The 21,987-nt window shown below is 51.1% G+C and overlaps 1 protein-coding gene across 7 annotated transcripts in view; it reads right to left on the bottom strand.

Annotated features, from left to right (window-relative positions):
- Nucleotides 1-14,968, bottom strand: part of PHRF1 (PHD and ring finger domains 1) — a 36,250-nt gene extending 21,282 nt beyond the window's left edge. The window contains exons 1-7 of one of the 7 annotated variants that reach the window (XM_075162936.1): nt 14,846-14,968; nt 10,519-10,636; nt 8,831-8,945; nt 8,375-8,497; nt 6,607-6,842; nt 5,557-5,640; nt 4,434-4,555 (exon numbers count right to left, since the gene is read on the bottom strand). In XM_075162936.1, the coding sequence (XP_075019037.1) occupies nt 4,434-4,555; nt 5,557-5,640; nt 6,607-6,842; nt 8,375-8,497; nt 8,831-8,921 (656 nt within the window). In that variant the 5' untranslated portion in view covers nt 8,922-8,945; nt 10,519-10,636; nt 14,846-14,968. Of the gene's footprint in view, nt 1-4,175; nt 4,352-4,433; nt 4,556-5,556; nt 5,641-6,606; nt 6,843-8,374; nt 8,498-8,830; nt 8,983-10,518; nt 10,637-14,251; nt 14,468-14,845 lie in introns of those variants that run through there. The other 6 variants (XM_075162933.1, XM_075162934.1, XM_075162937.1 and 3 more) reach the window with 6 other exon arrangements.
- Between the last annotated feature and the right edge of the window lie 7,019 nt (nt 14,969-21,987).

Below are 21,987 nucleotides of genomic sequence, written 5' to 3'. Positions count from 1 at the left end.
AGCCGCTGGGAGAAGTCTCATGATCGCTAGCCCTTGTTCTCGTGAGGGACTTCAACTCACCGGACGTCTGCTGGAAATACAATACAGCGGAGAAGAAGAAACAGTTTAAGAGGTTCCTGGAGTGTGTGGAAGATACCTTCCTGACACAGCTGGTGAGGAAGTCAACTAGGGAGGGCACCCCACTGGACCTGCTGTTTGTTAACAGAGAAGCACTTGTGGGTGATGTGATGGTTGGAGGCTGTCTTGGGCATAGCGATCACAAAATGATTTCAATTCTTGCAGAAGTAAGGAGGGAGGTCAGCAGAACTGCTACCTTGGACTTCCACAGGGTAGACTTTGGCCTGTTTAGGAGACTGGTTGACAGAGTCCCTTGGGAGGCAGTCCTGAACGGCAAAGGAGTGCAGGAAGGCTCAACATTCTTCAAGAAGGAAATATTAAAGGCGCAAGAGCAGGCTGTCCCCATGTGCCGAAAGATGGCCCGGCAGGGAAGAAGACCAGCCTGGCTGAACAGAGAGCTTTGGCTGAAACTCAGAAAAAAAAGGAGAGTTTATGACCTTTGGAAGAAGGGGCAGGCAACTCAGGAGGACTACAAGGATGTCGTGAGGTTACGCAGGCAGAAAACTAGAAGGGCCAAAGCCCAACTAGAACTTAATATGGCTGCTGCCATAAAAGACAATAAAAAATGTTTCTATAAATACATCAACAATAAAAGGCAGGCTAAGGAGAATCTCCATCCTTTGTTAGATGGGAAACATAGTGACAAAGCCTGAAGAAAAGGCTGAGGTACTTAATGCCGCCTTTGCTTCACTGCTTAATAGTAAAAAGTTGTCCTCTGGGTACCCAGCCCCCTGAGCTGGAAGCCAGGGACAGGGAGTAGAATGAAGCCCCCATAATCCAAGGGGAAATGGTTAGTGACCTGCTACACCACTTAGACACACGCAAGTCTATGGGGCCGGGTGGGATCCACCCAAGGGTACTTGAGGGAGCCGGCGGAAGTGCTCACCAAGCGACTTTCTGTCATTTATCAGCAGTCCTGGCTAACTGGGGAGGTCCCAGTTGACTGGAGGTTAGCAAATGTGATGCCCATCTACAAGAAGAGCTGGAAGGAGGATTTGGGGAACTACAGGCCTGTCAGTCCGAGCTCGGTGCCAGGGAAGGTTATGGAGCAGATCATCTTGAGTGCCATCGTGCAGCACGTATAGGACAACCGCGTGATCAGGCCCAGTCAGCATGGTTGTATGAAAGGCAGGACGAGCTTGACTAACCTGATCTCCTTCTATGACAAGGTGACCCGCTTAGTGGACGAGGGAAAGGCTGTGGATATTGTCTACCTAGCCTTTAGTAAAACCTTTGACACTGTTTCCCACAGCATTCTCCTGGAGAAACTGGCTGCTCATGGCTTAGACAGGCTGGGTAAAACACTGGCTGGACGGCCGAGCCCAGAGAGTTGTGGTGAAGGGAGTTAAATCCAGTTGGCGGCCGGTCACGAGCGGTGTTCCTCAGGGCTCAGTACTGGGGCCGGTCCTGTTCAATGTCTTTATCAACGATCTGGACGAGGGGATCGGGTGCTCCCTCAGAAAGTCTGCAGGTGACACCAAGCTGGGTGGGAGTGTTGATCTGCTGGAGGGTGGGAAGGCTCTGCAGAGGGACCTGGACAGGCTGGATCGATGGGCCGAGGCCAATGTGTGAGGTTCAACAAGGCCAAGTGCCGGGTCCTGCACTTGGGTCACAACAACCCCAGGCAGCACCGCAGGCTTGGGGAAGAGTGGCTGGAAAGTGCCCGGAGGAAAAGGACCTGGGGGTGCTGGTCGACAGCGGCTGAACATGAGCCGGCAGTGTGCCCAGGTGGCCAAGGAGGCCAACGGCATCCTGGCCTGTATCAGAACTGGTGTGGCCAGCAGGAGCAGGGAGGTGACCGTGCCCCTGTACTGGGCACTGGTGAGGCCGCACCTCGAATCCTGTGTTCAGTTCTGGGCCCCTCACCACAAGAAGGACATGGAGGTGCTGGAGCGTGTCCAGAGGAGGGCAACGAAGCTGGTGAAGGGCCTGGAGCACAAGTCTGATGGGGAGCGGCTGAGGGAACTGGGGGTGTTCAGCCTGGAGAAGAGGAGGCTGAGGGGAGACCTCATTGCGCTCTACAACTACCTGAAAGGAGGTTGTAGCGAGGTGGGGGTTGGTCTCTTCTGCCAAGTAACAGCGATAGGACGAGAGGAAACGGCCTCAAGTTGCGCCAGGGGAGGTTTAGATCGATATTAGGAAAAATTTCTTCACCAAACAGTTTGTCAAGCATTGGAACAGGCTGCCCAGGGAAGTGATTGGGTCACCATCCCTGGAGGCATTTAAAAGACGTGTAGATGAGGCGCTTAGGGACATGGTTTAGTGGTGGCCTTAGCAGTGCTAGGTTAACAGCTGGACTTGATGATCTTACAGGTCTTTTCCAACCTACATGATTCTATGATTGCACACTTGCACTCTTGTACCCACGCACTCACAAGCACAAAGACTGTGCCCAAGAGGTCTGGCCAGGATTATTTATGTGCAACGCAGAGGGCAAGAGACACTGGCCATCAAGTCCTCAACACATCTCTTGGGCTCTGGGACTGGCAGTGAAGAACTGATTTCGGATTTCTTTCTTGTACTTTTAAGGAATGAATGGATGCTTTTGGGGACCTTCTGCCTCATTATTTTGTCTCAGTCCTCACAAACAATAAGAAAAATGAGATCTATGAAAGTAAGGAATTTTGGTCACAGACGTAGCCCTGTTCTTCATCTTCTTGACACCTATCTCTGTATCAGTGTTACTCTCTTCTTGCTACTTGGTAACCTGAATGAAGTCACACGTTAATGTGTCACAACACTAATGCAATTAACCCTTCTTCTACTGTTTGTTCAAGTGTCTAGACAAAAGCGCACTTTTGTATTCACAGCAATCTTAATGCTATTGTTAGACAGTTCAGAAAGTTAGGTTGTCACATTCCAACAAGTCTTACCTGAAAATGGTTTCAATGGAAAAAGATTTGACTACTTAAACCATAGTTTTAATTCGTAAGATAACAGCATTATACCACATAGTTTAAACATTGTGGAAAGCCACATCTAGCTAAAAGCAATGGAAAGACAGGATGACTCCATTGGCTTTAGAATTGTTGGCAAAAATAACTGATGAAATTTTCACTCCAATGTAAGGTCAGACAGAGAATGTAGAGGAATAAAACTAAGATTTGAAGCAAGCTATTCTACATTTTTCTAGAGTTAATCTCAGCCATGGAAAGCTAGTAAAGACTGCAAGTTCTTTCTTCAGGAAGTGCTTCCGGAAGTGCTAACTCTAGAAGTAAAGCAGTTATAAAGAACTTATTTTAGGAAAATAAGATAAAAATCAAAACCTGTATCAGACTTGGGGAAGAAAAAAAAAAAAATCAGAGAAACTATTGAGAGACCACAAAGGAAAATCTGAAGCAATACCCTGAGTTCAGATAAGGCTTTTGAAATTTCAGAAAGAACGGAAAGACATGACTTCAGATAAGACCTACGAAACACTGGTTTTGGTTAAGTATTTTAAACTCAGTGTTCTGATGACATGCTTAACAATATTTAGCGTTCCTGATTTTGTCTCTTCTCCAGAAGGTGAATCGGTATATATGGACACTACAGAACACACAAAGACAAAACTAGACTTACCAATGTCTAGTTAGCTTGCTAAAAGTCATTTTTGAAAGATTATTTCACATATTCATTGCAAGCAAGTATCTCTCTTTGTTCAATGGGGAACTTTTGACATCATCAAACTGACAATGCTGCAAGACTGATTAAACAGTATACAAGCTTTAAATTCTAGCAGAAGACTGTAGGCCCAAAGTTGTGGTCAAGTATCTTGATGCCTCTATTTAAACACTTATTTTATTAATAAAGGAGGGGGGAAAAAATGCTAGGCAGCGACAAAAGTAAGCAAGAGTAAGGGAATAATTTAATAGCTGTGGCTATAAAGACAAGACCTCAAAATTTCACAAAACTGTGCATCTTAAGCACTTCTCCCACACAGCACTAATGCTCTGTCAGTTGGGACAAGTCATGCACCCTCTCAAGGAGACATAAAGGATATGTGTTTTTCACCCTCCATGTACCCAGATGTTGCATGGATGAGCAAAAACATCTTCATCACTTGAAGGTATGGTCACCTGTTTCGGTGGTCTGCAGCACTGATGTGTGCGGGACTTTCCACACATACGCTGCTAAATGACCAGAAAAGGGTCCATCGCACCATGGTGATGTCTGCACCGTAAGCACATGGATACAAGCCTGGCCACACGATGAGTCCAAAGAGAGCAGCAAGGGGCAGCCTACAGACCAGACAGCGCCTGCGGACCAAACGCTGGCCAGCCCTGCGGTGCCATCTGCAATCATGCAGGTGCTAAGTTCATTTCAACCTTTCTTACCCTGCATCACAGCCATCACACAGCAGCAGGCGATCCTCGCGGTCACTTCTGCCACACACCTCACAGAAGGTTGGATCGTCCTCTCCATCATTACCCTGAGTTTTCGTGTTCTCAACAGGAATCTAAATAAAAAAGGGATTCATGTTTTATGCAGAACATGGCACGTGCTAAAATCCATTGTCACATTAACAGTACCTGCAGCAAAATCTAAAAGTGAATGAACGAAAATGGCTGTTAACATACCAGAGCCTTCATTTAGTTCATTCAACACATCTAGGACGTGATCAAATGCTTGAAAACATCTAATGAAGTCGTCTACTCTCAGACACCAACAACTATAGAAAATTGCATTTTAAGAACAGGTGAAACCAAAATTCCCAAAACAGATCAAAAGTAGTCAAACAAACAAAAAACCCCCAAAAACAAGACAAAAGAAGAGAGCAAGCTTAGCTTTTTTCCCTCCAAACATATGAGTTAAATGTTAATTCGCACTTCTGTTAAAATGCAAACACTTAATAATAAACCATCAGTTTATGAAAACAGAGCATCAAACTCCTAAATGTCCCCTGAAAACCAACAAGTTTCTGATATTAATAAAGAGCAATGACAGCTCTTCAGTATTCTTTTGTGAGAGACTACTCACACACTCAACCTGTGCCTTTAAGAGCTCTACTGTTGCCTTGTGTCCCTCTCCCCTTACAAACCCAACTGCTACACAGTATAGCTGGTAGCAAGACATAAGGAAGAGACCGTGTATAACCTAGATTATTCCTATTCATATTATAGCAGCACTTGCAGTATGCGGGGCATTTTCCCCATGTGGGCAGGGTTATCAATGCAGAACAGCTTGGAGTCAAATGTCCATTATGCAAAAGAGGCAGTTATGAAAACCACCCTTTTTGCCATCAGAAACGATGCCACACTTCAATCCACACACAATACCGCAGGAAACGTGGTTAAGGAGGAAGAAAAATTGTAACAGTTCCTTAAAAGGCAATCTCAAAATAGGAAGGAAATAATTCATCCAGATACCAAATATCAGATAAACATGCTAGAAGTGTAAACCTTTGAATAGCTATTTTGTGGCAACTGGCCTTGTTGTTTGCTACAGTAAAAACCTTACCTTTCTTAAGATTTTACCACCAAAACGTGCCCGAATGCTAATGTACTTAAAGAGGATTCGATCCACTGGACAGGAGTTTGCATTCTAGAAAGAAAAAAAAAATTTCCCCATACAGTTAATAAGCACATCTCTAGATTCTATTTTTAAAAAGGAATTCTTCAATTATTAATGTAATAAACATTAAATTAATGTAGTGGTCATTTTAACAGTTATTAGTCTTGACATTTTAAGTACTTAAATCTGACTTACCTGGTTTACAAACAACCTATTGTATCAGAGAAAACATACATTTTTAGAAAAGCCTTTATTATACCGAAGTCCTTTAATTATTATTCAATTGCCAAAGCAACACCAAAGTTCGTCCAAACATTGCCTTGAAATAGTGCTCATGTTTTAGGGCCTTTTCTTTCTTTTGGACGAATGAGCAACTGGAAATGGCTTACAAATATATTCAGTAAGAGTGACTTCTTTTTTTTAAATTTAATTGCCACCAGTACTGCTGCATGCACAGTAAGTTTTGTTGTAATTCTCACCCTGGATTATGATTATGGGAACTACACAGTTAGGCGGCAAGGAACTCTTACTGAAAACTGAATTCAGAGCAAAGTGCTGATTTAGTCAGTATTCTTTTACATCTTTTCTATGTTTAAATGTTCGCTGTCACAACAGACCCCCATCCAACAGCCACAACACAGAATTCAGCAAGAGATAAAGACAGATATACAGATACACACATACATAGAGAAAACCAGTATTACTGGTGTCTTGACTTGAAAAAAAGAATTTTAGATGCCTAGAAACAACACTTGCTTATGACATTACAACTTTCAGAGAACGGAACAGATCACGATGGGCACAAGAAAAACAGATCCACACCTCACAAACATGAACCCTGTCAAATAGAGCAGTAACCCAAGTCTGTGTAGGAAAGCTTAAGAAAGCAAATATAAATGTTACAGTGTTTTGTTCTCATCACAGAACAGCACGATCAGAGGGGAGAGAGCAGAGCACACCAGAAGGCCACAGGACATCAGGGACAAAACAGCTCACCTTGGACCACTCCACGATGCAGTCCAAGCAGAAGTAATGGGAACAGTTCTCGGGAGTCCCAACAGCCTGATCCCTAAACGTGTTGAGGCAAATGGGGCAGTTTTCACCATCCTCATCAGAGGAAATGCTCGCTCCGTTTATGTGTGGCTCTAATTTCAGAGAATCAGTCATTCCCCCTACAGCGGCCTCAGTTTCTTCCTCCTCCTCCTCTTCTTCATCATCATCATCTTCGCCATCTTAAAAAGTGAGAGATGAAAAACAACTCTTGTGTGCTGCAGGGCTTCAGCAGCGAGGGAAGAGGGGGTGGGCAGGATGGGGCGCCAGTTCACAGAAAATTCCAAGTAAGCTTATTTTATGGGGCTGCAAGGATGAAGCACAGCCTCCCCAGTTTGAGGCAATAATTTTTGCTGTTTTCTTTTTTCCTAAATCCCTTCACTAAAAAGCAATAGCAATGGATTACTCTGGCAAAAAATAAAGCCTGATAACGTGACTAGTCTTGCAAGAGATTAAAAGGACAGACAGCAGAAAAACAACAGATTATCAAAACAACAAGAGAGTAGGATGTGTCAGGCTACCACTGAACACTGAAGTTAAAAAATAAAGTAAGTTATCATGTTCCTTTTCCAGAGGCCAAGAAGCAGCAATACGCTCACACGCAGAACAGATTAAAGATTTCACCAGTAAATCATGATTTTGAGAGTCAAAGAATCTGGGTGCCTAGCTGGAGACTGCTTAAAGAAGCTTGGGTTTGAGTAAAATTAATTTTAAACACTCAGCACACATTAAAACAAAAAGGTGTTTTAATTTTTAGTACAAAATACAGAGATGTGTGTTAGTCTTTCCCTAAAACTTGTGAAGTAAGTTGACGTTTTCAAGAAGCAGGAAAAAGTTACCTAAAAAACCACTCTCACTTATTTTGGTGTTTGGGTTTTTTTTTCAGTGGTGGTGGGTTGGTTTTTTTTTTTGAGGGGGGTTGTTGTTGTTTTGTGGATTTTTTTTTTTTTAATAATGAAAATGGGGCCCTTGTCTTTTGTCTTTTCTATTGAATTCTCCTGTCTGGACATAGCAGAGAATATTCTAAATGCTGGATTAATAAAGCTTTCTAGCACCTGGTGTCAACTCTTTAGTCTGTGTTCAAATCAGGCTAACTGGTAACTTGGAAAACTGTGCTCTTACCTTCCCAACACACTTTAAGATGTGATAAAAACCTCTATTTTCGTCTATCCAAATAATAATTCTAGTGCAGCAGTTTTAGAAGTACATGCACCCACAGAGTACGTTTTCAGCAAAATTAAGAAATTCAAGTAACATCCACACTCCTTTTTCAAAGGAAAATCAGTCAAGTCGTCTTCCCTCCTCACTAGGCTTAACAGCAATAGTAATTTATTTCCAGAACTCCCCATCACAACATTCACTTTAGAGCCCCATGCCAAAGCAAACAAACAAACATGCTTTTCATAAGTGAAAAAATAGCATGAGCCATTGCTGCAATTTTGACTTTTTTTTCTACTCATGCTGGGGCAGAGTTCACTCCTACTGACTACATCACTTTGGCTAGTGGGTAGTCTTCAAACATACAAATGCTTTGAAAACTTAGGAATTGGGGAATACTACTTGTTTGTTTATTACTGTAGGATTTGGGCATTGGCCTGACACAGCAGCATCTGTGGATTTACATTTGATGGTTAATTTCTGGAGGAAAAGCTTTCATCCCACTCTTCCTCCAATTATTAAAAAAATGCCTGTTAAGGCACATTAACAGACCTACCTTCTAATTCTTCATCTTCACTTTCTTCCTTGTCCTCCTCACCTCCCTCTTCCTCAGTGTCATCTTCTTCCTCCTCACTTCCAGTATCATCTTCTGAATCACAGCTATTTCCACCATTGCTTTCTTAAAAAGAAAAGAGAGGAAGAGAGGAAATACCTATTTGATGCAGACAGACAGGCAGAGCAGAGAAGGACACACCACAACTCCTGCTCAGGACATGGTATATAAAGTGAAAACCCAGATTTCCTCAGTGGTATCAAAGCTGCCTGTTCTGAGAAACTCAAGGGAAGCATGCCAGCAGTTTAAGATACAGAATTGAGGAAGCAAACCAAAAAAATTCTCAGGGAAAAAGAAATAAATGGTCACAAATACATCTTTACTTCTCCTTGGAGGTTAAACCAATAGGTTCTCCAACCTAGAACTATAAATGTGCACATGATGAGAGGCTGCATTTACCTGTTTCACTGAGGAGCGTGAGACTCTGTCTTTTGCCCTTGCCTAGCGCAGCATTCTTGTTTATCAGTTCATCCTGGCTGTCATCATCCATGGCAGGACATGGGGAATCCGCTCCCTGCGAGAAGGCAGACTTCAGTGAGGCAGCGCACCACCTACGCAGGCAGAGCAGGCGTCAGCCCGGCAAAGAGCATCCAGCGCATCTGCGGAGACGCGGACGGCAGAAGGGACATCGCTCTACAGCAAAGGCTCCTCACGCCCTTGATTGGTTTTCCCAGTTTCAAGTCAGAGGTGCCTACAGGTAAGCAGTTATCGTTACGTGAAGTTTCACATCCCTACTGAGCCAGATGAAACCAGCTGCTTGTGAAACTCAGTTTAGGCGGAAGATTCAGCTTTATCTTGGGCTCCTGGATGACAGAGAAAGGTATAACCGGAACTCCCCACTGAAAATAGGAATAGAAAACCCGCAAACACCAAAACCATCCTGTGGACTAGCAATGAAATGCAAAACTGAAAGGGGCCAGAGGCCCTTTGAACAAGGCCTAACAGAATGACAGTATGTGCTTCAAATCAAAATACTCTACCTTGCTCAACTGAAAAGAAACAAGAAGAAAGATTACGTATTTTAGGTCCTTTAAAAAAAAGGTGTTTTCACAGCTCTGTCACGAAATAGAGAAGTCTCAGATCTCACAACCATTATTCCACAGAAAGGAGGAGACTTGATTCGGTGCATACTAATGCAATCACATTAATTGCTGTGCATTAGCACAGACTGGCAATAAAACTGACAGATATTGAGAGATGTCTCATGATCCAAATTCATAATGACAATCAAACCAGAGCTTTTAATATATAACGCTACAAAGCATTAAAAAAGACAGATCCCTGCAAGCTTCTGTAAGCAAGTCACGGAAAAATATAATTAATTGACACTTATAAAGCTAGCTGTCATATCTCAATACAAAAAAAATATTGGATTCTTCTACAAGTGCAGCAAAGAAGTTTCAATCGGGTGCTCTTCTTCCACTCTCCCTGCTCCACATTACATATCTTGCATATTAAGAGAATTTTTGGAACAAAAGATTGAGTTTTATTCAAGTACTCTTGATGCATATCTTTACTTGCACACTCCCTTTTCGAGCCACGTCGCACAGCTCTGCACTTAAGAGCCTTAAAAATGTAGGCTTCCCTAAACCAGACTAAACTGCAAATGGAGTCTTCAATGCTCAGGGGGAAAAAAAAGCTAAAAAGAAAAAAGATCGAGCTTCAAAACGACCAAGTTCTTGGTAAAGATTTCTCCAACTTCAGTAAGAATCTTGCCTAAATAGAGGTTTAAACTTTTAGCTAAATGCGTGGCTGTTAACAGGAGCGTGTTTAAAAACAATTTATGTTGGCTGAAAACACGCAGACTCATCAAAAGCCAGTCACTCCATGATGTAACTGAAAAAAAATAGGAAGAAACACTAGGAATTTTTCAAGTTTCAGCAGTGCGTATGTATGAATTATGCAAACTGAAACGCAATTATATAATACCCTCCCAAAAGCTAAGTTAGCTACAGCAACGCAACATTACGGCCAGGATGCTTAAGGGCAGAGGCTGGCAGCACCAGCCCCGCAGCAGGGCAGCGGCAGGCATATTTGTTATGTACGTAGCAGGAATTTACACAGTGTATTTAAATTGTATGCAGAACCTCTGCCTGTGTCACTTCTCCGTCGCAGGTTGTGGGGACAGAGCATGTTCCGTCACTGCCACGTCTAGCCAGTACGGCACTCCCGAGCCACCGAGGACGATGGAGGCCACCAAAGCCACTGCGGAGGTAAAACCGTGGATAAGCCTCCACTTCGCTACCACAATGACCATCATTCCCCTCCTCCCTAGTTCTTAAAGCAAAGCAATAAGCACAGTGAGGAAAGGATCTTTGTATTTTTAAAAGTGATCCCCACAAACCACAGTTCTGACCAACATATACTTAACTACATTTCCAAACAGCATGCATTTCTTCACTGCTGTGGAATAAAACAACTACCCATGTTATTTTCACCCTGCTACCCCACGGAAAGATATCCTTTAAGCACAGAGGCAAACAAATCAGCACTTGTGACTTGACAATCTAAACTGACATATTTATGCTGCAAATGCAAGCTTGTACTTTGCTCGGAGGCAAAACTCGGAGTTAAGGAAAATCGGGTATCGCAGCAAACAATCAAGTCTTTGGATCTTGTCAGTAACAAAAGTGTTTTGTGGATAGCTGGGAATAGACAAGGAGAAACCAAGCGAGATGAAGTGAACTTGAGATTTTAAGCACATCTACTTTATGAACAACCTTTTCCAAACTGGGCAGCTGCTCTTAAGAAAAAAAGAAGGAAACCAAAGTTGACTGTACACCTAATATGAGAGCTCGTTCTCCTATTTTTTTAGAACAATAAGCAGCATTTCCAAGTTTTTTTTTCTTACGAGAGACATTTCAAACAAATTACCACTGTGAAACACAAACACATTTGTGATACACTTTAGAGAGCTCACCCACCTGTACAAAAGCCCAGCTTTTGTTCCAGCACTTACCGCATCAGAATTTTTCTAACCCCCCCGAGCTAGAACTGGCAGATACAAAATAGATAGGAAGCATTTTTACTATTACTATGTAAACCAAGAAGTTTGGTTGAGAAGGAGATTGTAGTCATTCCTCTGCCTTAACCTTAACTATGCACTTCTGTAACCTAAAAGTCCAGACTGCTAAAAGGCAAGCGGTTATCCCTGAAGGCCATTCGACTGAGGCAACTACAGCTGCTTTCAGTTTTGGGGGTGCCAAGGACCTGCCCTCACCGCTGTACCCAACCCCTCGCTGCCTGCTCACGGGGGAAGTCCCACGGTGCAGCACTCCGCATACAGCCCCTCAGCAGCGGAGGCTCTCGCATCCGCGGATCCGCTCTTCTGCATCCCACTTACTCAGAGTAATTTAGGAAGCATCCCCAGCAGGCAGCTCGCGAACAGATGCAAGGTAACCTGGCCAGAGATCCTCAATACCACTAACGCCAGGCGTCACCGCTTACAGCAAACCCCATTTCAATTCCCTGGGCAGGCGCATCATTCGCACATCTGCGGTCTGCGCCCAGCACATCCAGTATTTGAATTACAGGTTGCACATTAGCTCTGCTAAAGGCAGACACCGTACTCCCCCTTCACATCCCCAATTTCAAATTCTCATTTAGAAGAACCTCACAATATTTTAATAAAACATTAAGCTGCAAAAGCAATGAGTGCGTGGCAGGTGTTCAATCACTTTACACGCACCAGCGCTTTTCCCCAGCCACAGGTTCCCTTCCCAAAGGCACAACCTCGCTAGGGCCAAGCCGGGTTCGCACCGAGCGCTGGGTGCCCACCGCAGCACAGGCTCTGCTGCAGTATAAATCGTAAGCCTGGGCTTTGCTATTAGGACAGATTACATTTTTACACCGAGCTGCCTTAAGTCATTTAATTGTACAATCAAATAGCAATTACAAGTACTTTCTTCAAGCCGTATTAGCAACAGGGTTTTCTGTTGGCTTTAAGAACAGAGAAGATTAAGCGTTTCCTCCGGAACAAGTGTTTATCAAACAAGCACTTCAGTAAACATATAGTTTTTTGAACCAAGATCCATATGCATTACCACAAATCGGTATTTTAACGTACTTTGAGTATGTTCCAGCTAGAAGCAAGTGCAGTTTCTAACCATCAGAGGAGCCACGGTCTGCACAACACACTCAAGCTCCAGCTCATTCTGACACGAAGCCGACGGAGCCGCCTACAACAGCGAGCGACTCTTCCAGTCATACGCACCTTCCTTTCTGGCACCAACCGATCTCCTCCATCGCCAACTTCTTAAAGTAGTTTCTAGTTTTTAGGAACAGAGGAGCTACTAGACAAGGCATTTATTTTAATCTGCTTGGGTAACATTCGGGATTATGCACAGGCAAAGAAAACAAGTCAGCTGGATTTTCTCACAGGGTGGTTTTGAATGCTGATCTAATTTCATGGGCAATTATTGAGCAGTCATGTTCTAAAGAGCATTTATAACCAAATTTAAGTCTACTAAATATTCAAACACATGAGCTTTCAGTTCTCGTTGGCACATCTGCTTTATTTGTTGGTTTGGTGTGGGGTTTTTTTGTTTGTTTTGGTTTGGGGTTTTGTTTGTTTGTTTTTCCCAAATAGACCAAACAACTCTGGAAAACCAATGTCACACATCAGAAAGCATTCGACTTTGTTTCCAATTGCATATGCTACATTGAAAGAAAAGAAAATAAGAGTTGTAAAAATCACGGTGTGACTAGTATCTGCCACCACCACATTCCAAAGGTAAAAGTAAGAGGAACCAGGCAGGGAAAGTATTCAGATTAATGAGAGTCCTACAGCCTAGAGCCATGCAGTGCCAATCTAGCATGCACGGGGGGCTTTAAAAAAGCCCTCTAAATCTAAATTTAGATCCAGCTTTCCCCTGTTTAAGTTACAAAAAGATTAACTCTTAAATACCACTGTCAGAACTGTCCATGCAACGATTTAAATAATGGAAGTGCCGCCTAAGAACCTAACAGATAAGGCACAGAATATTAATCCCGGGGTAGGTAAGGAAGCGCTTATCTTCCCCCCATCCTGGCCCTGCCCTAAATTTAGCCACCCTAAATTCCAGGACCAAAACTGTCCACCAAAGCTTCCCCAGGAGCTGACACGGCACTCTTCGGGGAGCTCGTACTGCAAACAAAGCAACACACAGGCTTTTTTGCAGAGGCACTTTTGAAGTACGGCATCTTACCCAGAGGAGCAGCTGGGTTTTGTACCTCTGTATTCAAAGCGGCAGCCAGGCTCTATGCAATTCCCAGTCTTCAATTCCCTGAAGGCACTGGCACCGTTTCCAGCTGTGAATCAAACACTCTCCAACGCTGCACATCCCCCTTTTTCTTAACAAGATTCTTTTCTTAGGAAAAGTCACCCTTACTTTCAGCATCAGTCTTTCACACCAGTCCCATCTTTAACTACAGCTTTCCCTGCTGTTTATGGACATGGCTGGGAAAAAAAACAAAACAAAACAAAACCCCAATCAAAAACCTCCTGCACTTTTAGGATTTATTTTTCTGCACAACCATAACAACAGGTACCAAGACCTACTGACCTTCAAAAGAAAGGAAATAACACAGCGAACACCTCTGCAACACATCAGCAATGCATCCATGCAACAACCAGCAGGGAAACCAGGAACTACAACTACAAAAAGCACGCCCGCCCCGCTGTTACTGAACACGGGGCGCTCAGTGAAGGGCACCAGTTACACAGCTTAAAAACCTGTCAGTGAGCACAGCTCCCTCAAGGCAAAGTTTTTAAGCCTAAAAAGCTTTTGCAATAAGCTAGGGTGCATTAAATAAACGCTTGCACGAAAACCTCTTCTCTACTTGTTAGCCGAGGCCCACTGCAGAAGGCCGAAATAGCTCATGACTTCTTCCAACGCACCACAAAGAAGGGGAAGGGGCGGGGGGACGCCAGAAACATTTGGTTTTATTTCGTAAATCTTCCCTGCCGCAGCAGAGAAAGCTCCTGCTCCGCCGCCCCGGACCGCTCCCGCGCGGGGCCGCCGCCGCGCAGGTCCTCCCCGCGCTGAGGGACGCCGTCGCCGCCTGCTCGGCCGCTTCGTACCCGCGGGACCGCTTCCACCAGAAAGGCGGCTCCGGAAAACGCCCGCGGGGGGAGGCCGGGCCGGGGCAGCCCCCCCGCAGCCGCGCCGCTCAGCCCCGTCTTCCGGCAGCCGCCGGGCAGCCGCCGCCAGGGTTACTCGGAGAATAAATCAATAAATAAGCACGTTTATAGGAACAAAATTAAATAAACATTTAATTTAAGTTCCCCTCCGGCGCTGGCAGCCCGCCGCGGCGGGGGACGGCCGCTCCGCGCAACTCCGGCCCGCGGCCCGGCGCCGCCCCCGCCCCCGCGGCCCGGGCCCCGCCACCCCCCGCCGCCCAAGCAGGCGCCGGTAGCCGCCCCCGAGCACTCACGCGAGGAGAAGGCCCCGGCGCTCACATAACCCGGCCGGGCCGGCGTAACGGGTTGCACGGCTGGAAGCCCCTCGCCCCGGAAGTGTTGCGAGCGCACTTCCGGGTCACGGCGGTGCCGGCGCCAGCAGGCGCGGCCGCAGGACTGAACCACTGCGCGCGCGCGCGCGCGGCAGGGGGGTGGGAAGGAGCGAGGCGACGGGGTGAACCATTCGGGGGAGGGGGGAGAACGGCCGCGGGACTGAACCATTGGAGGAGGGGCGCGCCGGGCTGTGCCACCGCGGAGCCGCGGGAGGGCGGGGCCGCACCGCCCTGAGGGGAGGGAGCTCAGCCCCCGCGGGCGGAGCCGGGCCGGGTGCTGCGGGGACGGCGGCTGCCGGTTGCCCCGCGGAAGCAGGGCTGACAGCGCGGGGGGCTCGCTGTCCCTTCGGCCGGTGTCCCCAAGCTGTGGCGGGGCGCAAAGGCCACCGAGCCGTGTGGGGGCTGGCGGGGGCCGTCGCGCCCTCACAGAGCCCAGCCTCGTCTGCCCGCGCGGGGACAGGCCGCGCTGCCGTCGTCCCCGCGAGGGCCGCAGGGGGGCGGCGGACGGGGCTCTCCCAGCTGCCGGCGGCGCGGCAGGGAGGCTCCCCGAGGGCAGGCGTGCCGCCGGCGAGGGCGCGGGTCGGTCTCGATCACCCCCTCAGGCGGCGCGGGCCGCGGCTGAGGTCTTTTCCCCCCTGACCGCGAGTGGCTGGTCCCAACGCGAGCGCTGCCGCTGCCCGGGGCGGTCGCACGCAGGCCGAGGGGGAGGAAGGGCCGTTCCCCCCTCGAGCGGTCCCGCCAGCTGCAGGTGTCCGCCCAAGCCTGGGCTGCCCGCGGGGAGGGGAGCGCAGCCCTGCCCGCGCTCGCAGCCGGGCGGCCCCGCAGACGGCGGGGTCGTGGTCGGAATCGGGGGGGGCGGTGAGGAGACGAGGTCCTCCTGAAAACAGGGAGCGGAGCGGAACCTGCGCCGGCCCCGCTGCCGCTGCCTGCCCGCCGGGCTGTGGGAGCGGGGCGAAGCGGGGTGGGTGGGGGTGAAAACCCGGGTAAAGCCGCGGCCGGGAAACACAAAGCGCCTCCTGCTCGAACAGACGAGGTCTGCGCTGTTAAGGGGCAACTTTTTAATTGCGCGTTAATTGATACGGCGTTTGCCGGCCCCCGGGGTGGGGTGGGGGCACGTTCCCCCTTCTGGCTTCCTCCCCGAGCCGGCGGCCGCTGTCCCCGCTGCGCAGCGGCACCGGCGCTGCGCCCGGGCGGACGAGGAGGGCCGGCGGCTGACGGGCAGGCTCCCCCGCCACCGGCGGACGCGGTTCCCCGTCACCGCGCACATCGGGGCTCTGGCAGCGCCGCACCGCCGCGGGGACCGAAAGCCGGCTGGGAACAAAGGGAAGAGCTGCGGGGCCGGGACCAGCGGGGGCTCTCCCCGCGGCAGCACCGGCCGTGTCAGCAGGACATTTCATCCCGGAGATTAAGGGCTGAGCCAGGAGCTCGTTCGGAGCCGCGGCTGAGGGCAAACAGCAACCGCCAGCGTTGCTGCAAAGCCCCCGGCCCGGAGCCTGGCCGGGGCAACGGCAGAGCACCCGCTGAGCCCCTCCGCTTGAGAACACAGAAGGTGGCACCTCCGGGGCGAGCGCTTTGCCCGCCCAGCACCGCCTGCCCGCCCGCCGTGCCGCTGGGCTGGCGGACCCCCGGCCCCGCGCCGCGCTGGACGGTTTAATGCGGCGCCCGGGGAGGTCCGAGCAACGCGCAGGCTTGGCCGTGCAGGCAGCCAGCTGTGCAAGCACCGCTGCGAAACACACTCCTTCCCTGGGCGCTCACAGTCAGGGGAAGAAGGATTTCATTTATTTTTTTTTAAATAAAGCCTGACATGTGAGGCGCCGCCTGGAAGAAGAGACGAGGGACTCGGCGGAGCACGGCAGCCGGGGGCACGCGTGCCCCGTGCCCCCCGGAGCAGCCCGGCAGAAGCAGCAGTGCCGGCAGGGAGGTGTCGGGGCAGTACTCAGCCACGTTATTCCGCACAAAATACCTATTTTTAAACAAAGCCAGTATTTTCCACAGCCGTGCCTCGCTTTTTGTGTTGGCTCACCCCGGAGGGCGCACGGGCCGGCGTGCTCTGCGGCCGATTTTGCTCCAATCCGGACACGAGCCCTGCGCTGGGAAAGGGGTAGAATACGTGACTTTTTCCCTACAGCTGCTGGGTGAAAACAAAAAAAAAAAACAACCCACATAGCACGCACACAAAACGACAACAGAGCTGTCATTGTGCGGGCTGTCACGCAGAAGAGGGGCTGTCCCCCCGTCCCCCTCCCCACCAGCAACGGGGGAGCAGGGCCTCGGCTGACTGGTGAGCGCTCCGGCAAAACATGTAGAGAGATCCTTTCGGTGGGGAATGGCCATCAGCTATGGGGGAGCCCGCGCTGGGTTTTGCTCCCAAATCTTGCACCACACCTTGCAGGAAGAGCACCAGATTGCAAAACACCCGTCAGAGCCGCCGCAGCTGATGCTGAGGAAGTTCTCACAAGGGAGGCAGAGCTCATGTCTTCTGCTAGACAGCGTGCATTATCAGTTCAGCAGGGATGTGGCATCTGGCCGCTGTGTCGTCAGTGGCCGCGTTTGCACCCAAAGTGTTTTTTCCTGAGCATCAGCAGTATGGATGAAGCAGGGGTCCCACCAAACATGCCCGCTCCCCCAGCCGTGCTCTGGTGTCTGGTCTGTTTGAGGAAGGCGAATGGCAGCCAGCCTGCCGGCTCGATGCCCAACTCTCTGTGGGTCTCCAAACAAGGCTCATCCCCTCCGCGGGACGGTGCTACACCATCCATAAAGCACTCTCTTTGGCGCTTACCAAATCCTTGTTGAGGCACCCTAAAATTTTCAGCATTTCAACTGTTTGCTTGGCTGCCGGCTTGTAGGTTGATGGGCGAGCGGGCTCTCCCAACACGAAGGTGTGCACTGTTACGCTGGGAGCGTCCAGGCGCCTTTCAACTGCCCGTCCTTCTTTGGGGGAAGTTACCAGAAGACTCCCGGGGTAGCTGGGCCCTTACCCCCGGGGCGCAGCGGGGCCTTCCAGGCTGAGGGACCCCCTGTAGCACCCTTGGGTGCGGGGAACCGCCTCCACCCCCCGGCACTGCGAGGGGCACGCGCGTTTTTCACACGCCCAACGCGGCGGGGTACAACGGGAAAAAAAAATTAAAGAAATTAATGTAACAACGTAAAATTTAATACAACAACGTGAAAGGCGGCAGCCGAAGGGGGGAGGGACGGACGCCGGCACCCCGCCGTTCCCGCCCGCGGCGCGCGCGGTGGCGGTTGGGCGGCGCGCGCCGCCAACAGCCCCCGCGCGCGGCCAACGGCCCCCCCCCCCCCCCGCGCACCGCCTACGTGCGCCCCGACACTGCCCTGATGGCACGGCCCCGGCGGACCGTACCATGGGCCGGGCTGCGGCGGGGGCGGGAAGGGGACGGAGGGGAAGGGGGGACAGAAGGGGGGGCCCACGGGGCTCCGGGGGGGAAGGGGCTCCCCGCGGCCGGCGGCGGGGTAGGGGGCTGCCGCCAGCGGCCGCCGGCGTGAGGCGAAGCGGCGAGGGCGGGGAGGGGGCCGGGGGGGCGGGGTGAGCGGGAGGCGGGCGGCGGTTCAACAGGTACAAATGGTTCCTCCCCGCAGCAGCGACGTGCAGAAGCGAACGCGCCGCGCCCGCCGCTGTCACTGACGGGGGGGCGGGGGGGGCCGCACCGCCCGCCCTGCCCCGCCCCGCCCCGCCCCGCCGCCGCCGCCGGCGGGCGTTGACGGAGCCGCCATTGGGCGCTACGGCGCGGAGGCGGGGCCGGCGGGCGGGCGGGCGGCGTCGCTATTGGCGAGCGCGGCGGGGTGGGCGGGGCGGGGGGCCGCGGCGCGCGGCGTGGGCCGGGCCGGGGCAGAGCGAGAAGTTGGCGGCGGCGGCGGGGGGAGCGCGGAGCGGCGGGAGCGCAGGTGAGCGGCGGCCGTGGCGGGAGGAGACCCCCCCCACCCCGGGAGCGGCGGGCCGCTGCCGGCCCCGGGGCGGCACGAGGGAGCCTGTCCCGGGGGTGGGTGCGCGGAGCTGCAGCCCTCCGCGCCGGGGCGCGCCGCGGAGCCCGGGCACGGCGCGACCCCCACCCTCCCCGCCCCATCCTTCACGCTGCCCGGTGTCTCCTGTGCTGCAGGTGGGCCCCGCCGCCCCCCGTCACCCTCCAGGAGCAGGTGAGCCACTGACTAACGCACATTGTGCTCTCGGCGACTCCACTGTGCGTGTGACAGCGGCTAACCTGCTCCTCGGACATCGCTGTGCGGCCGCCTCGCCTCGCCTCGCCTCCACGGACCCACGCCTCGACGCCACGACACCTGCGTCCCCTCCCCGCCACCCAGGTGAGGGGCCCCGGCCTGCAGAGGAGTCGTCCCCACCGTCCAACGCCACTGTCCTGCCTCCCGCAGCGTCCCATCCGTGGCCCGGCGGACCCCCGACGTGCAGTCGGTAGCGCCCTGCAATTAACCGTGTCGCACGGCGGAGCGTGAAAAGATCGAACGCTTCTTGCAGCGGGGCTCGGTGTGTCCGGCGGGAGCGGAGATGAGGGGAGCGGGCCGTGGCGGCGCGCGGGCGCGAAGAGTCGGTGGTAAAGTTGCACAGGAGGGATGGCGTGCCCCCCTCTCTCCTCCCCTGCTCTTCTCCAAAGTAAATAAGTGCTAGTGGACTCCGTACCAAGTTAAAGAGACGCTTCATCCCAGCCGGTGACGTCTTGATACCCAGTCAGTGACTAACTGAACTGCTATTGCCAAGGGTGTGTTAATAGAAGAAACCGTGCCTGGTATTGCCCTGGATGAGTCACCTTTAAAGAGAGACTCTCCAGTCTGTTAACGAAAAGCAGAAATGAGCCTCGCTTGCCTTTTTCGCTGCTGTTTCGTTTCCCATCCCGCCCCCTCACCTTTGCTCGCCGCTTTCCGCTTCTTGCGCCGGGGCTCTGTCGGCCCCCCAGCCCGGCCTGGGCGCTGGCAGAGCTGCCTTGCGCGATCGTGCGGTGATGTCACACAGGCACTCTGACTTCATGGCCCCGAGGAGCAGGAAGGCGAGGCGGGCAGGGACTCCTCCAGCCACCCAGGGTGGCTGTCACTAGAAACGGAGGAAGTGATGAAGCAGATTGCTTCTCCTACAAAGTTCTCTTTTGCGATTTTTGGGCCGGTGAAGAAGCTAGGTGGTCGAAAAGTGTCTTTCTTGAAGCGCAGCGCAGCTTTACCAGCAGCTTAAGCTCATAATAACCAGCTAGGATTCACCGCAGCCTGCCGAGGTCCTCTGAAAGGGCTCAGGTATTCTCCCTCTTGCTTGGGCTGCTCACGTGTAGCCCTGGCCCGTTGTAAAGGCTTGATCCGAAGGAGTCGGCTCTGGTCAGTAAGTAGTTAATTGCGCAGAAGGCAGAGCAACGTCCTCTGCACAGATAAAGTCTCTCACGAAGAAATTTTGCCTGTCCCCATCTCTCCTGCCTGCACTCATTTGTTGTTTCTCCCTCTGGGTCCCGGAGGAGCATCTGCTCTTCTGCGAGAAAAATCAGCTCCCTCTGTGCCCCGCACAGACCGGGTGAGTCCAGGGTGCTCAAACATGCTGGAAAGAGAGGAAAAAATGCCTGAATTTACCAAAGCTGCTTTCACACTCGTTCAGAAGCCAAATGGGCCTTTTTTGATGGGATGGGGAACAAGTTTGCAGCTTCCTCAGCCCCAGGCGGCTTTCCTCCTCCCTAGCTGCACCTACAGCATCTTCCCACTGCTGGTCCCGAGCAGGCGGGAGCACGGTGTAGCCACCTGGAGGGCAGGGAGCGGGGGAAACCTGCTGCAAAATACACCTGTGTACGCGTGTGTCTGCGAGCTGAACTGAAGCCCCGCGGTCCCCTGCCACCCCGTTTCATAGGGGACGGCGCATGTAACAGACCTGTATCTGAAAATGAAGGCGCTCTGTTTCTCTTTGAAGACGTAGCCCTGCGTTTGTGCTGCCCGATGACTAACCCCTGGAGATGCCACTGGCAGAAGCAGCTCCGCGGGTCACCTGGCAAGACTCGTCCCAGTTCCCATGAGCAGCGCCGTGGTGTGAACGCTTCCGACTTCCCGCTACCTACGGAACCATCCTGTTCAGCTCCAGTAAGCAAAGGCAAGGGGTTGAAGTGAAGTTTGTTTGGTTTTGCTTTTTTTTTTTTTTTTTTTTTGCGTCTCTCTCCAGTAAGTGGGGTGGGAGCGTACAGCTCAATTCCTGTTTTTAACATTCTTGTGGCATGATTCAAAACTAACCTGCTGTGCTGTCACCTGAAGTCTTCAATAAATAGTGCAAAACCAGTGTTTGGGTGCTTATTACTGTAACGCAGGGCGCCAGACCAGCTGAAGGGGAAGGCTGTGGCTCCTCAGTGACGTGCCTGATGTGCACTGCATGCCCCCTGCCTCCCGTCTCTCGTCTGCCTCTGTCGCCAGTGAAGGTGGCCTGAAAGGGAGAGCGGAAGAGTGGGACCTGGTTGTCCCTCAGGCGGAAACCCCAGCACTGGTGCCTTCACCCCCGCCCTAGCCCAAGAGCCCTGGAGTGCTCCCGAGCGACGAGAAAATACACCACAGGGCTAAGATGCTCCTTAATTTCGTGTTTTTTCAGTAGCTAATAAACAGATTTGTGAGGGGATACTTAGCCGGGTAACAACAGCAGTCGGCTCTCGCTCAGAACTGATGCCGTAAGGTTTTTGGGGAGAGGCGGGGGTGTGCCTCACAGGAGGGGACGGTGCTGAATGTCAGGCCCGTTAAGCTGAAGGGACATTCTGTGCTCCTCAAAGATTTTGTCCTCTTGTTTCAGCGCTTCGCAGAGGGGAGCGAGCAGGCCTAACGCTTCAAGCACCGCGCTAGGAAGCGCCTATCGTGTTCTGTCTGTAATGTGTGCCAGTGGCAGGTCCTACCTGGTGAGCCTCGCCGAAGGAGCAAGCTGGCCTGTGAGGAATAGGAGGAGTACCTGAATTGTTTAAGAGGAAGTCGGTTAGTGAAATGCAAGCAGGGACTTATATAATACATCCTAAAAAAAAAAAAAAAAAAAAATGTCTGCTGGCAGGAGGTTCTGTTGGGAGAGAAACTTGCTCATCCATAAACAAGAAAATTTCCCG

The sequence above is a fragment of the Calonectris borealis genome, chromosome 14 (genome assembly GCF_964195595.1).
Source record: "Calonectris borealis chromosome 14, bCalBor7.hap1.2, whole genome shotgun sequence".
In the NCBI taxonomy this organism is placed as follows: domain Eukaryota; kingdom Metazoa; phylum Chordata; class Aves; order Procellariiformes; family Procellariidae; genus Calonectris; species Calonectris borealis.
The sequence above is the reverse complement of the archived record's forward strand: the minus strand, read 5'-3'. Positions and strand labels throughout refer to the sequence as shown.